The 19,150-nt window shown below is 43.1% G+C and overlaps 1 protein-coding gene across 1 annotated transcript in view; it reads right to left on the bottom strand.

Annotated features, from left to right (window-relative positions):
- Positions 1 to 19,150, bottom strand: part of LOC141097612 (uncharacterized) — a 65,101-nt gene that overhangs the window by 10,810 nt on the left and 35,141 nt on the right. Inside the window, exons 5-6 of the mRNA XM_073584875.1 lie at positions 18,748 to 18,866; positions 14,259 to 15,198 (exon numbers count right to left, since the gene is read on the bottom strand). Of these exons, the coding sequence (XP_073440976.1) occupies positions 14,259 to 15,198; positions 18,748 to 18,866 (1,059 nt within the window). The remainder of the gene's footprint in view (positions 1 to 14,258; positions 15,199 to 18,747; positions 18,867 to 19,150) is intronic.

The raw sequence follows: 19,150 nt of genomic DNA, 5'->3' as shown, positions 1-19,150 counted from the left end.
TGGAGTGGCCCATTCTAACGCCCTGCCCGACAGCGCCTCCGTACTTGTCTCCAGTGATCATATCGGGGGTATTACGGGGCTGGCGGAATGCACCAAATAATAAAGATGAAATAATATATAAGGTGGGTTCGCAGCCCAGGGTCCACCGTGCAGAGGTGACCAACTGCTGCTAAACAATGAGGGAAAGGCGTGTAGGAGTAAAGCCGGACACCGGTGCATAACCACTGAACCGGTGCTAACAGACACGTGCACCATTACTTCACGTAACACGTGCCTGCCAGCGAACAACCACAACCTGTTAACGTCACAGGCCACGGGGTGTGAACCACTGCTGCAACGTGTGCAGTATCCGCCCTTACGGACGCCACTAACCAGCCTAATAACCGGGCTGGAAAGCGCTACTAAAGCGCACGGCGTAACTAGCAGATGCTGCGATAGCACTGGCCACAGAGGCCTATACTGGCCGACGCCCTAGGCGCTAGCAGTGGATGTGGAGCAACACTGTGGCACTATGCAGTGTAGAGCTAACGTACTGACTCTAATCCCTCACCCTAACACATACGTAATATCCAACGAGACGTGAATTATAATGCATCAGTCACCAGGCTCATTCATCTATCATCACACATAGACTAAATGCATTAGCCTCAGAGTCTATTATAGCGCATGATGGGGCGGCCATGCGTGCCTTTTATAGCCATGCCCTTCCGGGACCTTCCTGATCCTCCAGATGGACCAATCGGAACTGGAGAAGGACCTGAGCATGTGACTCCGGATCCCCAATGGGAGATCATCTCCTGAGCATGCTCAGTGGAGCGAAGGCAGAACTTAGACTCTGGAGTCTTTTGCTGCTGGACAGGCTGCATTGCCATAACTGGACCAGAGGTGGCAGCAGTAACTGAACCCACGATGCTGGTGTGGGCAGAACGCACGCCGGAATCGTGGAGTCTGCTGAGCAGGCTCCACTATGGCCAGAGGGGAATGGGAGACCGCAGATGGCAAGGCTCGGGATTCCCGCTGTGCAGCGCCCGGAACCCGACTCCTAACAGGGGGGACGTCAATAGCCGGTGATCACAAAGGAGCTGCTGGCAGCGTCTCTGGACTTGTCTCCATTGGGGACATCATTGGTCGTGATTACACAGGTGCTGCCGGCAGCGGATCTTGTTGATTTGTGCAATCAGCGGCAGAACCTTCCTCAGACGACCATTAATAACCTCAGTAGCATCAGCCGATGCCAGAGGTGCTAGGATTTCAGCATGAGGCCGGAGGTGCCAGGTTTTCTACACAAGGCTCAGACTGGAGAATCTAGAGGTTTTGTAAATATTGCATTTTCCACCATTTGCGGAACGGTGATGTCTCCATCTGGTGATATCCATCATTCACCACTTTTCTTCTTGATGCCGACATTTCACTGTTGAGCGAATATGGCAAATAAAAAGTCCAGGAGAATTCCAGTTTTGGGACAGGACACGATATTGATACAAAATGATCTGGGATTGATGAGAATCTCTTTATTTTCTCCCCAAGTTCCAGAACATTAATCTATAGAGTCAGAGCACAACCTAAGGGTGACACTATAGTAATGCTGGTATGAAATGTGCCCTGGGAGCGGGTGCCAACATACAACTGTGCCTCAGAAGGGTACTTAGATACAAGGCACCGGGTTATGGAAAACCTCGCTACGAATGAGCGAATAACCAAAACATTTCATAATCCAGTTCCGGTCAGGCGGAGTGAATGTCTGGAACGTTGTGTACAGATTTCCTCAGAGTGTTATCTGCGTGATACATTATAACAACCTTAATAACTTTATATTGCTCTACGCCTCCATTGATCAATTCCAACCAAAATGGGAAATGCATTCACAGACACCCCCCAATCCCTAAATAGGGATGTGAAATGCACATTTGGAAAAAAAAATGGTGGCCGATGGTCAGCCACTCCATTGACTACTTCTTGACTCCCACCAATCTTGAGAATCGGGCCCATCAAAATACAGCAGAGGCCTCAGCCACCGGTGGGGGTCTCGGAAGTCAAAAGTCCCACAGATCTACTGGTTATCACCCACCCTTTGGATAGGTGATAGCTTGTAGGGTCATTCCCAAAAGCTAAAGTTCCGAGGTTTGGTGGTCTTTGTTGGTTTGGGAGAAGAGACTTCTGAGACACTGGAGCGGTTATGTTCCATAATTTGGGAATTCTGGTCCGGATCCTCCCGCACCTCGAATCTACAGTAACATACGGTGTTACGGCGGTGCCCCCCACCGCTCCATGTGACACTCTTTTTTTCCTCATTAGCTTGTGACTTTACATCCCTAATGTGATTTCACAAACAAAACCTTTGAAAGGTTCTCGGCGTGGAGCAGCGAGCGCGGAGCCGGCTGTAATTAGACAGTTCAGAAGCCAAAGAATGACACACATTATATTTTCTTTGTACAGAATCAGCTTTCACATCAGCAATCCGCAAATCTCTGCAAGAATGTTGTGTATTTCTCATGAATACGTCCTGATTATACTGTTCAGCGGCTACACTTAACATTCACCAAAATCACAGTCGGCAGGAGACCCTTCACTGCTCCAACTCCACGCTGTCTGTACCCAGATAACACAGGTGGGTGATGACATACATCCCCCCGACTGAGACCCCTATATATAACAGAGGCTGTACATAGGGAGTAGCATTATATTAGTTATATTCTTGTACATAGGGAGTACTATTATAGTAGTTATATTCTTGTACATAGGGGCAGTATTATAGTAGTTATATTCTTTTACATAGGGGCAGTATTATAGTAGTTATATTCTTATACATAGGAGCAGTATTACAGTAGTTATATTATTGTACATAGAGGCAGTATTATAGTAGTTATATTCTTGTACATAGGGAGTACTATTATAGTAGTTATATTCTTGTACATAGGGGGCAGGATTATAGTAGTTATATTCTTGTACATAGGGAGTACTATTATAGTAGTTATATTCCTGTATGTAGGAGCAGTATTATAGTAGTTAGATTCTTGTACATAGGGGCAGTATTATAGTAGTTATATTCTTGTACATAGGGGGCAGTATTATAGTAGTTATATTCTTGTACATAGGGGCAGTATTATACTAGTTATATTCTTGCACATAGGAGCAGTATAATAGTAGTTAAATTATTATACATAGGGGCAGTATTATCGTAGTTATAAGAGGCAGTATTATAGTAGTTATATTCTTGTACATAAGGGCAGTATAATAGCAGTTATATTCCTGTATGTAGGAGCAGTATTATAGTAGTTATATTCTTGTACATAGGGGGCAGTATTATAGTAGTTATATTCTTGTACATAGGGGCAGTATTATACTAGTTATATTCTTGTACATAGGAGCAGTATTATAGTAGTTAAATTATTATACATAGGGGCATTATTACAGTAGTTATAAGAGGCAGTATTATAGTAGTTATATTCTTGTACATAGGGGGCAGTATTATAGTAGTTATATTCTTGTACATAGGGGGCAGTATTATAGTAGTTATATTCTTGTACATAGGGGGCAGTATTATAGTAGTTATATTCTTGTACATAGGGGGCAGTATTATAGTAGTTATATTCTTGTACATAGGGGCAGTATAATAGTAGTTATATACCTGTACGTTGGAGCAGTATTATAGTAGTTATATTCTTGTACATAGGGGCAGTATTATACTAGTTATATTCTTGCACATAGGAGCAGTATTATAGTAGTTAAATTATTATACATAGGGGCAGTATTATAGTAGTTATAAGAGGCAGTATTATAGTAGTTATATTCTTGTACATAAGGGCAGTATAATAGTAGTTATATTCCTGTATGTAGGAGCAGTATTATAGTAGTTATATTCTTGTACATAGGGGGCAGTATTATAGTAGTTATATTCTTGTACATAGGGGCAGTATTATACTAGTTATATTCTTGTACATAGGAGCAGTATTATAGTAGTTAAATTATTATACATAGGGGCATTATTACAGTAGTTATAAGAGGCAGTATTATAGTAGTTATATTCTTGTACATAAGGGCAGTATAATAGTAGTTATATTCCTGTATGTAGGAGCAGTATTATAGTAGTTATATTAATGTACATAGAGGCAGTATTATAGTAGTTATATTCTTGTACATAGGGGCAGTATAATAGTAGTTATATTCCTGTACGTAGGAGCAGTATTATAGTAGTTATATTCTTGTACATAGGGGCAGTATTATGCTAGTTATATTCTTGTACATAGGAGCAGTATTATAGTAGTTAAATTATTGTACATAGAGGCAGTATTATAGTAGTTATATTCTTGTACATAGGGGCAGTATAATAGTAGTTATATTCCTGTACGTAGGAGCAGTATTATAGTAGTTATATTCTTGTACATAGGGGCAGTATTATGCTAGTTATATTCTTGTACATAGGAGCAGTATTATAGTAGTTAAATTATTATAAATAGGGCAGTATTATAGTAGTTATATTATTGCACATAGAGGCAGTATTATAGTAGTTATATTCTTGTTCATAGGGGCAGTATAATAGTAGTTATATTCCTGTACGTAGGAGCAGTATTGTAGTAGTTATATTCTTGTACGTAGGGGGCAGTATTATAGTAGTTATATTCTTGTACATAGGTGCAGTATTATAGTAGTTATATTCTTGTACATAGGGGCAGTATTATAGTAGTTATATTCTTGTACATAGGGGCAGTATAATAATAGTTATATTCCTGTACGTAGGAGCAGTATTATAGTAGTTATATTCTTGTACATAGGGGCAGTATTATACTAGTTATATTCTTGCACATAGGAGCAGTATTATAGTAGTTAAATTATTATACATAGGGGCAGTATTATAGTAGTTATAAGAGGCAGTATTATAGTAATTATATTCTTGTACATAAGGGCAGTATAATAGTAGTTATATTCCTGTATGTAGGAGCAGTATTATAGTAGTTATATTCTTGTACATAGGGGGCAATATTATAGTAGTTATATTCTTGTACATAGGGGCAGTATTATAGTAGTTATATTCCTGTACGTAGGAGTAGTATTATAGTAGTTATATTCTTGTACATGGGGCAGTATTATAGTAGATATATTCTTGTACATAGGGGCAGTATTATACTAGTTATATTCTTGTACATAGGAGCAGTATTATAGTAGTTAAATTATTATACATAGGGGCAGTATTATAGTAGTTATATTATTGTACATAGAGGCAGTATTATAGTAGTTATATTCTTGTACATAGGGGCAGTATAATAGTTATATTCCTGTACGTAGGAGCAGTATTATAGTAGTTATATTCTTGTACATAGGGGCAGTATTATGCTAGTTATATTCTTGTACATAGGAGCAGTATTATAGTAGTTAAATTATTATAAATAGGGGCAGTATTATAGTAGTTATATTATTGCACATAGAGGCAGTATTATAGTAGTTATATTCTTGTACATAGGGGCAGTATAATAGTAGTTATATTCCTGTACGTAGGAGCAGTATTGTAGTAGTTATATTCTTGTACATAGGGGGCACTATTATAGTAGTTATATTCTTGTACATAGGTGCAGTATTATAGTAGTTATATTCTTGTACATAGGGGCAGTATTATAGTAGTTAAATTATTATACATAGGGGCACTATTATAGTAGTTATATTCCTGTACATAGGGGGCAGTATTATAGTAGTTATATTCTTGTACATAGAAGCAGTATTATAGTAGTTATGTTCTTGTGCATAGAGAGCATTATTATAGTAGTTATATTCCTGTACATAGGGGGCAGTATTATAGTAGTTATATTCCTGTACATAGGGGCAGTATTATAGTAGCTACAGTATATTCTTGTACATAGGTGGACGGTATTATATAAGAACACATATACACCCAGTTATAACTCTGATCACCTACATCTCCTGATATTATCTCACTCAGTGAAGTCAATAATAATCTCTGTATTGGATCCTGTTAGTTTTTCCTGAATTACAATCTCTAAGTAAATTGTCAATTATTAATCTGCAGCCCAACTGGAAACCAACCCATATCAGTAGTGTCTTCATGAATAGGTAAAGGACCAAGCACAGGTACAGATCAGACACCTACAACCACCAGCTCCTGTGATGAAGAACATCTCAGGACAATTGTTTCCAACACAAACGTCTTATTCTTACTGTAACACACTTCCTAATTCATTCCAAATCTCCCCCCAACAAATCACCAGCAGCAGCACCTGGGTCAAATACAAGAACACCATTAAATTCTTACCATCTGCAGCCAATGTTCTGCTAAATCCCCAATTACCCCATACAAAGCGTCTATCCAAGCTACACACCCTACTAAACCACCAAGGACCATTAAATCTTCCCCCACCGGTGACTGGAGCCAATGGCCAGGTAAGTACATCAGACCCAGCAGATTCAAACGGGATAAATGATGAGAGTTATCATTTCTGCAATGTGCACAGATTGGCACAACAAAGGCTCCTGAAATCCACTGATCATTAGTCTTCTTCCTATCCTATATAGACCCTCCGTATGATGTGTGACCAGCTCCATCAGAAGGACCGGTGGTCCGCACCGAGCCATGCTCAGCTTCTCCCACTGATTTTAATGGTGTTACGAGCTCCGTCCTCCCACACCGCGATAAAACCACAGCAACTAAATCAATTCCACTTAAAACAGCTGAAAGCTAAAGCGAAAATAATCCCAATGAGGGGCTGCAAGCACGGGGACAAGGGGGTGACAAATTCCCATGGATGTGAGCGTGACGGCAGCAGCAAAAACTTAATGCTATTCGCATTTCATGCAAACCTATGAGCCGTTTGTGCGACATACGTGACAGCAGTCCATGGCGAGCAGGAAGCCTTCGCTCTGGATACAGAATCTTCTGCCCTTTTGGAGGAGTTTCTAGTTGAGTCTTTCGTGCAGCGTTGTCTTGAGTTGTTGCAGAATTCCCATCCGTCTCGCAGCTGCTCAGCAGAACGTCGCTCTCGTTCTGAAATCCACAGGACCAGGCGCAGCGCTAAGTACTGAGATCTGCTGACTGTTTCCCTGGGAGCTGCAGATTCGCATCACTTGGGATCTGAGAGCCTCCTACTCCAAACACATCATGTGCTGCCACCACTGTCGGAGACTTGGTTTTCTTTTTCCTTCTCAGCATTTCAGGAGAATAGGAATATTGATCTGAGAGGTGTAGGTTCTTAAAGGATTATATGTAAGGGGGCGACCAGATGAGCAGCACGTGTCACCGACCAGTCCGCGGGTCCAGTATTTTTGCAATATTGGAGACAGATATGTAAAAATCCTTTTCACTGTAGGACGTAATCATAAAAAAAACAAGAACACAATTTTGTATCCCCCTACAGGAAACATTTTGGCCAAATGTTACCGTAAAATGTTACCGTAGCGGCTAATGTTGTAGCACTGAATGTTGCCATCTGTACATGAACAGAGGAGCCGTCTGATAGTAGAAACATTAGGACCACTCGTTATGGGGACATTCATGGGATGCGACCGATGGGTCTGATCAAAAATATCAGCCCCCCAAAGTCCAGGTCTAAAATGTCATCAAAGGGGTAAAATTCATATGACCGTATAAAAAAAATCGGTGCCGCATGCCAATATATGCAAAGGTGCAAAACGTGGTGCTGCGTATGTCTCTATGGTGTCCCACACCAGGACTCAGGATATAGAGACACGGTGGAAAAGTCAAACATTTCCTCCATATTCTGGTACTGCACAACCCGAACCCTGTATGGACCCATAATATGGTTCTGTGCTTAATGTGTCTGGTAAGAAAGCTAGATTAATTAGTGCAGAATGTGAATATGGCCAAAGATGGCCCAGCTGTATATGTGGAGCGAGAAGTGGTCACAAAGTGAACTATGGGGACATGGTGCAGATAGGAAGCCGATATATATATATATTCAGATATAAAAGATCCCTCCGCTCCCATTGTGGATGGGGGTCTCCTACCCAGTACTATGTAGCAGAGGGGACACATGTGCTCCACAACATTCACACTCACATGTGCCCACACATTATCTGGCAGGAGCAGAGTGTGAAGTGCGGGTTGTGAATCGAAACATCACACTAATTATAGGGTTTCCTACATTTATAGTCAGATTAAGGAGCAGGAGGCATATATGAGAGCTGGAGGGGAGAGGACACGGGCGAGGCAAGAACGGAGGAAATTGTGGCATCCTTCCTGATATACAGTAATAAGGTCCTCATGGGATTAGTCTGAAGGACCGTGATGAGCATTGGTGCAGGATTCACCCATAACTTACAGTTACACATATTTGGGGGCTGTAACGATAATGTAAAATATGACGCAAGATTTCCCTGATCAACACATTTTCTGAAACATTCCAGACTCTTCTATTCACATAATCAACACTGCTATGTCAGTGGTGAGGGTTTGACCCCCCTTCTTTTATTATTATTTTCCCCCTGTCACAGCTGCAACTTTCTCTCCCTCTGCCTGACTAACGTGAAACTTCAGTGTGAGCTCCTTCATCTCTTCCCCTCCCCAAACCTGCACACACACATTCAGTGTAGCCTGAATTACCAGTGACTGGTTTCCCGTCTCACAGCAGGGGGTCTCTGTCTCTAAAATGTGCTAAGCTACTCTCATAGACTATCATTAGAACCTGATCATTTGGTCATAAAAAGCTGTGAGTTTATGATAGAAATATGAAAATTACATTTCTGCGTCGTGCGTCGACTAAGCTTCATAGCCCATGTTTTTCACGGTTCCAGCGCCAACAGAACCAGAGAAATGGATTTCTCCTGAACGGTGTGAAATAACTAGTTCGATTTTGGTTTTGAATGATCACCAGTGACAAGCTGGAAAAGATGATACTATGTGCGTTTCTATACGAGGTACCCTCTGCGAGTTATGATTATTATAAGTTTTCAGCCAGATTGTACCTCTGAAAGCAAGGGGAAGGAGCCAGAAAAACCAGCCGCTTTAGTGATGTCATAAGCCCAAAGGTATAAGGTATTTTCCCCTACCCCCTCCCATTCTTTCTAGCTTGGTATGCCATGGCAATAAGATCTCAAATGAATGGTGATATCTGGCTCCGCCTCCCCCAGCATGGTTCTGCCTGAAATGATCTATGCAATATGTAAGTTTATTTCTGCTTTTTAAATCCCTTTTATTTGTATTTGCATTGTACATACTGTTATTGTTTCATATTGTAAAACCTTTTTATCTTCTGTACACACTGCCCATCTTTTGGGAATAAACTATAAAATTATTAGTTCCGTCTCCTTGCTCTATGATGAATTCACATGCCTAAGAGTTAATTACGCTACTAATTTGGGTTGGCTTTGAACCCCTCTATTAATTTTAAATATTAATAAAAGAAATCTGAAGCTGGTGGCAGCGAAGTGTGCTCTGGGCAGGTGGGCCAGCTGGCAGTGACGGAAGGGGTTTTATAAGCTGATTTGTCTGTCTGCGGCCAGGACTAGTTATAATTCCCTTGCTGCAGTGGCCTAATAGCCAGTGCACAACAAGTAGCCCGTCTGGCGACTTATTATCCAAGGTGTAGTTCCCTGATTGACCTGAGGGTAAGGGGGGCACCGGAGAGCTGCAAGTTCCAAAGCGGAACTGGAAAGTGGGATATACATAAATCCCGGCAGTTCGTGACATATTGTGGCAGCAGTGGGATATCTACAATAAACCCCTGCGATAAATTGTTAGGCAAGACTAGCTTGCTGTTTTCATCACATTGTTGGTAGCGGTGTGATTACTAAGATAAGCCCCCCTGCATATGTGACAGCCGTGTGCGGCCAAAAGTCATACAAACCCCCTTTTCATGACAGGGGCGATGGGGGGCCCAGGAAGCACCAAGATAATAGGGCCCAGACACTACTGACCCCAGGACAAGCGGACAGTGGGGCAGAGCACTTACTTTTTGGGATTTTTTACTTATTAGAGATCTCATGAGTCCAAGTGCATTTATTTTTTGGCCCATGTTTACTGATTGACAGCTCCTCAGAATCCCTTCTCCCTGCTGCTGCTATCTCACACCGTTCAGCACAACCTGCAGTTGTCAGTCCGGCTGGATGAGTGGATCGAGACAGCTGTCTATCAGGTTTGTTGGGCACAGAATACCTATACTGGCTTCATTTGCTCTCACTATTTAATTGGAATCATAAAATGTTCTTTGTAATACCATGACATTTGACCGTTCTAATGTGGATTTTCAAGTTTTGTCAAATTGATTTAGTAATCTAAGCTGTATGTGTATTTTATTCTGACAACAGATAACAAAAAGGGATCTGTTGAGGGCTGGATTTTCCAATATTGAGAGTAATTGGATGTTTTGGGAAATTACAAAACCAAGAAGGAGAAAGTCATGGAATGAACGAAATCCCATGGTGGAGGCATCACTGATCTGCACATGGTGAAAAAATGGAAACCCGGAGTCCAAGCCTCATACAGAAATCCCGGCACCTCCGGCCTCGGCTCCTGTCACTGAGGTTATTAATGTTGTCTGAGGAAGGTTCTGATACTGAATGCACAAATCATCAGGATCCACTGCCGGCAGCTCCTGTGTAATCAACGACTAATGACATCCCCGATGTGCTCGATGGAGACAAGTCTGGAAACGCTGCAGGCAGCTCCTGTATAATCACCAACCAATGACATCCTTAATGTGATTGATAGAGACAAGTCTGGAGATGCTGCCAGCAGCTCCAGTGTAATCACCGACCAGTGATGTCCCCGATGTGCTCAATGGAGACAAGTCTGGAAAAACTGCAGTCAGCTTCTGTGTAATCATCAACCAATGACGTCCTCAATGTGATTGATGGAGACAAGTCTGCAGATGCTGCCAGCAGCTCCTGTGTAATCACCGACCAATGACGTTCCCGATGTGCTCGAGGAAGACAAGTCCGCAGATGCTGCAGCCAAACGAGCAGGTTTAGGCTACGCAGGCAGCTTACAGTAATATGAGGAATATGAGGCCTGGGGTTGAGTGGAAAAATGGAGACTTTGGAGAAATGAAACTCTGGTTCCATGATTGATCCATTCTGTCCTGCACCAATTCCCATCTTGGATTTGCAATCTTAATGTTGCTGAGTGTATAGAAATGTACTTGAAGGGTAGAGAACAGATGACACTGACAACAGATATAACACTTCACATTGTATGGGAAGTCTCGGCCGGATTAGCAGATGCCAGATTATAGGAATCTTTCTGTAGCCGATTTCCCAGGTGGTATGGGTTTCCGGAAAGCATTAGCTTTTCGGCCACATGTCCACGGCTCTATCCTCATCCAGACCCTCCATTCTCCCAAGAACAAGCAGCAGAAGATTATACAGACTGATCTAGATCTGTTTTTCTGTCTGTTGGGTGTGGGCAGAAAATTTGCCTTTTCTATATTTGGTACATCTGTAATTTACAGAATTGAGGAGTCCAAAAACTGCACAAATAGGGAAAGGCAAGAAACACGGAATCTGGAGGTGGTAATTCTATCCGGAAGTCTTCAGATACCCTAATAACACTGGAATAAAGGTCGAAACTGCACCCAGGAGACTGCGCACAGCTGTGCCCATTAGGAGACTTGTCACACAAAACCCCATGAGCAGAGATCCCTGCAACCCAAGAAAGGTCTCATGACACTGATCCCTGCAGAACCCTGGGGTGGCGTGAAATGCGCAGGAATATCAGTCCTCATCCCACAGATATGCTTTGTTACAGTTATAGAGGTAAAGCCATTATCTAATGTGTTACAATATTCCCGTATGTTGGATATTATGGGAAAAGAAGCCCGCAGAACGGAGTTGTCAGTAACTTTGCCCCCCAAGAGTTTCATCTCCACCCGCTGCCGTTACTGCAACTTCTCGGTGACTGACAGCTTGTCACTTCCGCCCTCAATATGTTCACAACAAACATCTACAATCGTGTAACACGATCCCAAATTTAGCGTCTCTCACGGATTCAATTCCCACCGCTGCCAATTAAATTAATAACCGGGAAATGCAACTCTACCGCTTCCCGAAGCTCCAGCAACATATTGTGTGTTACATAACTGCAGAGAAGTGAGAAACCAGCAAGATCAGGAGGAAGGAGAGAAGAGAGGTGCCATCTCTGTAACCCCTGCTCATCAGGGTCCCTGCACCGTCTGATGGCAGGTGAACCATACAGCAGTATATACAGTATATACTGTAGGTGAGGAGCATTCCCGGATACATCCGGACAATATTATCTACCATACATTTATTAAAGAAAGAACAGGAACAAGTCAGAAAAATGGACAGAAATAAATCCGGTAGGGAATAGGAATGGATATGAAACAGATACAAGATAAATAGACACATTATTAGATAAACCGGCAGATAGAATAGCTGTAATGAGTGATGGACATTGCCCCTAGGGAAAATCACACTACATACAAGTTCTTGGCTTTCCCTCCTTCCAGAGGACCAAGTACTTACCGTTGTGGCCAAAAGTATTGACATCCCTGCAATTCTGTCAGATAATACTCAGTTTCTTCCTGAAAATGATTGCAAACACAAATTCTTTGGTATTATCTTCATTTAATTTGTCTTAAATGAAAAAACACAAAAGAGAATGAAGCAAAAAGCAAAACATTGATCATTTCACACAAAACTCCAAAAGTGGGCCAGACAAAAGTATTGGCACCCTCAGCCTAATACTTGGTTGCACAAACTTTACCCAAGATCACTGCGACCAACCGCTTCCGGTAACCATCAATGAGTTTCTTACAATGCTCTGCTGGAATTTTAGACCATTCTTCTTTGGCAAATGGCTCCAGGTCCCTGATATTAGAAGGGTGCCTTCTCCAAACTGCCATTTTTAGATCTCTCCACAGGTGTTCTATGGGATTCAGGTCTGGACTCTTTGCTGGCCACCTTAGAAGTCTCCAGTGCTTTCTCTCAAACCATTTTCTAGTGCTTTTTGAAGTGTGTTTTGGGTCATTGTCCTGCTGGAAGACCCATGACCTCTGAGGGAGACACAGCTTTCTCACACTGGGCCCTACATTATGCTGCAAAATTTGTTGGTAGTCTTCAGACTTCATAATGCCATGCACACGGTCAAGCAGTCCAGTGCCAGAGGCAGCAAAGCAACCCCAAAACATCAGGGAACCTCCGCCATGTTTGACTGTAGGGACCGTGTTCTTTTCTTTGAATGCCTCTTTTTTTCTCCTGTAAACTCTATGTTGATGCCTTTGCCCAAAAAGCTCTACTTTTGTCTCATCTGACCAGAGAACATTATAGGCTTTATTTGGCAAACTCCAGCCTGGCTTTTTTATGTCTCGGGGTAAGAAGTTGGGTCTTCCTGGGTCTCCTACCATACAGTCCCTTTTCATTCAGACGCCGACGGATAGTACAGGTTGACACTGTTGTTCCCTCGGACTGCAGGGCACTTTAACTTGTTTGGATGTTAGTCGAGGTTCTTTATCCAACATCCGCACAATCTTGCGTTGAAATCTCTTGTCAATTTTTCTTTTCTGTCCACATCTAGGGAGGTTAGCCACAGTGCCATGGGCTTTAAACTTCTTGATGACACTGCGCACGGTAGACACAGGAACATTCAGGTCTTTGGAGATGGACTTGTAGCCTTGAGATTGCTCATGCTTCCTCACAATTTGGTTTCTCAAGTCCTCAGACAGTTCTTTGGTCTTCTTCCTTTTCTCCATGCTCAATGTGGTACACACAAGGACACAGGACAGAGGTCGAGTCAACTTTAATCCATGTCAACTGGCTGCAAGTGTGATTTACTTATTGCCAACACCTGTTAGGTGCCACAGGTAAGTTACAGGTGCTGTTAATTACACAAATTAGAGAAGCATCACATGATTTCTCGAACAGTGCCAATACTTTTGTCCACCCTCTTTTTTTATGTTTGGTGTGGAATTATCTCCAATTTGGCTTTAGGACAATTCTTTTTGTGTTTTTTCATTTAAGACAAATTAAATGAAGATAATAATAGCAAAGAATTTGTGTTTGCAATAATTTTCAGGAAGAAACTGAGTATTATCTGACAAAATTGCAGGGGTGTCAATACTTTTGGCCACAACTGTATGTTGTAGGGGCACAGAGGACCAAGAACTTATGTTGTAGGGGCTCAGAGGACCAAGGACTTATGTTGTAGGGGCTCAGAGGACCAAGGACTTATGTTGTAGGGGCTCAGATGATCACTTCCTAATCTTTTCCTGCAGGTGACTAAACATCTCGTGGAGAAGATCCATCAGGAAAAAGGCTGACAGCATATGTTATGATGTTACCTCTTCTCGGGGGTCTTCCCAGCCTTCATGCTGCTCTTGCGTGGTCGTGATGTCAGCAGGTTCCCCCTCTTTAGCCTCTGGTTGCTGTTTGGTCTCATTGTCCTGATTATCTGATGAATCTCGATGTTCTTCAGTCATCTTAGCTTGATCACTGTGTTCATCCTGTGTCATACTGCTATCTGGTCTCTCAGGGGACGGTCCTTCTGCAGCGTCCAGACCCCGAGATTCTATTATCTTTTCTTCTCCATCCCCAACAACTTCTGTTATGTCAAGGTTATCATCCTTGGCTTCTTCTCTATGGTCCTGACCTTCCATGTCTTCTGTTGTGGCCAGGCTGCCCTCCTTGGCTTCTTCTCTATGGTCTTCACCTTCCATGTCTTCTGTTACATCCAGGTTGTCCTCCTTTGCTTCTACTCTAAGTTCTTCACCTTCCATGACAACTTGTGTGGCCAAGTTGTTCTCCTTGGCCTCATCTCTATGGTCCTGACCTTCCATATCTTCTGTTGTGGCCATATTGTCCTCCTTGGCTTCTTCTCTATGGTCCTGATCTTCCATGTCTTCTTTTGTGGCCATGTTGTCCTCCTTGTCTTCTTCTCTATGGCCCTCACCTTCCATGTCTTCTATTGTGTCCGTGTTGTACTCATCAACTTCTTCTCTATGGTCCTGATCTTTGACGTCTTCTGTTGAGGCCAGGTTGTCCTTTTCTTCTTGAATCTGCTGCTCATCTTGTAATAGGTTTTCTGGGTCGTCTTCCTTCTCTTCTACTTTCTCTTGGGTATGTCTGGCACGAGCCTCCTCTTCATCTTGGATGGTTCCTCCGCCATAAAGGTCCTTTTTACTAGCACCATCATCTGCTAATGATCTTGTTTCTACGTTGCCGTCTTGAGGAGCAGTGGGGTCGACTTGTGGGGTTTCTGTGTCTTTCTCTGAGATCCCATCACTGAAATAAAATAAAATTTTATTATACTTCCGTCACAGTTTTATTTTACTCCTTTTTAGTCACTGTGCATTTTGCTCCAGTCACATCCAAAGCTGTGCACAAAAATTCTGCAAGATGTCGTTACAGGTCATTACTTTGCTGCCTACCTCCTATGAAGAAATGGATGTTTCTGCACTGCATTCTGGGTGATGGCTAACATGAGCTATATGTCATCAATACGAATTTTCCCACAATGCAAGACGTGAGCATCCTGATGACTTTGAGCCTGAAAGCTAACAGGAAAGCAGCAGAATACAGAATGCACAAGACACAATTACTCTTCGTTTTGGAGAGATATTTTAAAAGTTACTTAAATCCTGAATTTAGTTTGCAGCCTGTGACGCCAGGAGAGATCTGTATCCACATACCCCCCCAGGGATTGTGGTACGTTCCCCGGACAATGACTGACGTCGGGAGACAAGACTGGTGGCTATAGATGTTTGTCTCGCGGGTGACAATGGTATGCTCTAATGTATATGACTAGGCGTTTTACATCACCCCTACCCGCAGGTGACAATGGTATGGTCCCATACGTTCATGTCTCCCATATATGACGATGGTACAGTCAATAACTTTTGGAAGTTTTCCCGGATAAGCTAAAATTTGTGCAGTCAGTGCTTAGACCAGTGACTGCCTGCAGCGGTCACATGGGATGGCAGGTGATTGCTGTAGGGAAGGAAACAAAGACCAATGTGGAGCACAGAATGAGCGACGGGGGATCATCAGCTAAGTGACCACTGTTTGGATGTTTTTTTGCTTTTGGTTACATTTTTTTCAATCCCTGAAAACACGTTGAGGACATTTGAAACACCCCTCCCTGACGATGACTCAGTCCAGCAGGTAATGGGCATTATCGCGGCTGGTGACGCCTGGTGGTGGTGTACAGCGGGGGCTGCTCTCTACAAGATGACCGGTGCCGGCCGGCCTCGCTGCTGTGTTACGGGCAATTTTCAGGCTTATACTAGATTTTACAACTCCCCATTCCTGGTGGCAGTGGTACAGTCTGATTGGATACAGTTTCTGCTGTTGCTAGGTAACGTGAAGACTGTATAAATCATTTCTAGAACATTGTGCAAATGTAGCGATCTGCAAGAGTCCATGGGAAGAAATCACATTACTATCCAAACTCCGGGGCCCAATGCTAGATCTGAAAATGGCCCTGACTATTATACTGGTCTGCACATATGGGCCAGAGGCTGCTGGGAGGGGGAGTAAGAGTTTCACCCCTAAACAAATGTTACAGATGCCTTTGTTTTTTCCAGAATTGTGCCCTGTCCTGCAGTAGCTCCCCCTGGTGGGGAGCGCTGAAATCTGCACTGAAGTGAAGCTGAGCACAGCTGGAATCGCAGCGCCCCCTCCCTCTATTATCCACAATTTACATTTGTTTCTGTGGCCTTAATGATCCCCGAGAATAATGAGGATAGATTGCCAGCTGATGGACAAATGTCCTACAAATTTGACCTGCAAATACAGGGTTACCAAAAAGTAGGTCCACGAAGTGTCATAACCGATTATTGGGCGTCTGACACTGCTGCTTTTTCCAACTGTCGGAGTCATATTTAATGCCTGAAGTAAAACTGCCATTACTATTCAGCCTGAGAAGACCCCACTCTGGCAAATACCGAAGCTTGCCCAGTGCCCCCAAAATCAATAGTGCCACTAAAGTGCCCCCCAAATCAATAGTGCCAGTTGAATGCCCTCAAAATTAATAGTGCCAGTAGAGCACCACAATATTAATACTGCCAGTAGAGGGCCCCCAATATTAGTAGAGCCAGGAGAGTGCCCCCAATATTAATAATGCCAGTAAAGTGCCCCCAATATTAATAGTGCCAATAGTATCAGTGGCAGTGGAGCGCCCCCAATATTAATATATTAATTGTGCCAGTAGAGTGTCGCCAATATTAATAATGCCAATGGGGCGCTCCCAATATTAAGAGTGCTAGTAGAGTACCCCAATATTCATAGTGCCAGTAAAGTACCCCCAATATTATTAGTGCCAGGAGAGTGCCCCCAATAGTAACAGTGCTAGTAGAGCACCCCAAATATTAATAGTGACAGTAGAGTGCCCCCTATATTAATACTGTCAGTAGAACGCCCCCAATATTAATAGTGCCAGTAGAGTGCCCCCACCATTAACAGTGCCAGTAGAGTCCCCGCAATATTAATAGTGCCAGCAGAGTGCCTCTAATATTAATAGTGACAGTAGAATGCTGCAAAAATCTATAGTGCCAGTAGAGTGCCTCCAATATTAATACTGCCAGTAGAGTGAACCTAATAGTGCCAGTAGAGTACCGTGAAAATCAATAGTGCCAGTAGAGCTCCCCCAATATTAATAGTGGCAGTAGAGTGCCCCCAATAATAATAGTGCCAGTGGAGCGCCTCTAATATTAATAGTGACATTAGAGCTCCCCCAATATTAATAGTGCCAGTAGAGTACCCCCAATATTAATAGTGCCAGTGGAGCGCCTCTGATATTAATAGTGACAATAGAGCTCCCCCAATATTAATAGTGCCAGTAGAGTACCCCCAATATTAATAGTGCCAGTAGAGTGCCCCCAATATTAACAGAGCCAGTTGAGTGCCCCCAATATTTATACTGCCAGTAGCATGCCCCCAATATTAACATTGTCAGTAGAGTGCCCCAATATTAATAGTGCCAGTGAAGTGCTTCCAATATTAATAGTAGCAATAGAGTGCCCCCAATAATAATAGTGCCAGGGAGTGCCTACAATATTAATAGTGCCAGTAGAGTGCCGCCAAAATCAATAGTGCCAGTAGTGCCCCAAAATCAATAGTGCCAGTACAGTGCCTCCAATATTAATAGTGCCAGTACAGTGCCTCCAATATTAGTAGTGCCAGTGGAGCACCCCCAATAGTAATAGTGTTAGTATAGTGCCCCCAATATTAATAGTGCCAGTAGAGCACCCCCAATATTAATAGTGCCAGTAGAGCGCCCCCAATATTAATAGTGCCAGTAGAGCGCCCCCAATATTAATAGTGCCAGTACAGTGCCTCCAATATTAGTAGTGCCAGTGGAGCACCCCCAATAGTAATAGTGTTAGTATAGTGCCCCCAATATTAATAGTGCCAGTAGAGCGCCCCCAATATTAATAGTGCCAGTAGAGCGCCCCCAATATTAATAGAGCCTGTAGAGCACCCCCAGTATTAATAGTGCCAGTAGAGCGCCCCCAATATTAATAGTGCCAGTAGAGCGCCCCCAATATTAATAGTGCCAGTAGAGCGCCCCCAATATTAATAGAGCCTGTAGAGCACCCCCAATATTAATAGTGCCAGTAGAGCGCCCCCAATATTAATAGTGCCAGTAGAGCGCCCCCAATATTAATAGTGCCAGTAGAGCGCCCCCAATATTAATAGTGCCAGTAGAGCGCCCCCAATATTAATAGAGCCTGTAGAGTGCCCCCAATATTAATGGTGCCAGTAGAGTGCAGCAGGTTGCAGGCAGCATCTATGGCAGTAATATGGTGACATGGTGTCAGTGCGATTCCTCACTTTTTTCCAGACTCTTCCTTCAGTTTCCGCACTTCGTCTCTGACCTGATGACCTCGGTAAGCAGCTTGTATGATGGTGGCGGACTGATCCCGGAGCAGATGGTCTCTCTCGTCGTCCCGCTGAAATGTCATCACCAGACGATTAGTTAACTAAATAGCGGAAAACTTCATAACATCACATGAGCGACAGTAAATGAGAGAGGTACAACTATGGCTGGCTACAAATGAGGGGTCTCCGTGCACTGTCCACTCCGAGCACCTGCCACCCCACCGATATATAGCAGGAAGGCATTACATCTGTGGGGAGAGATCTGCTACACCTATTCTAGAGACTGGCCACGGCCCCACATTACATAAAAGTAAGCAGAAATTCATCGGGATCGGCCGACTGTCTAATGTGCCCA

The sequence above is a fragment of the Dendrobates tinctorius genome, unplaced genomic scaffold, assembly GCF_039654945.1.
Source record: "Dendrobates tinctorius isolate UK_male_01 unplaced genomic scaffold, ASM3965494v1 ptg000086l, whole genome shotgun sequence".
Lineage (NCBI taxonomy): Eukaryota > Metazoa > Chordata > Amphibia > Anura > Dendrobatidae > Dendrobates > Dendrobates tinctorius.
This window is presented reverse-complemented; position numbering and strand designations above follow the sequence as displayed.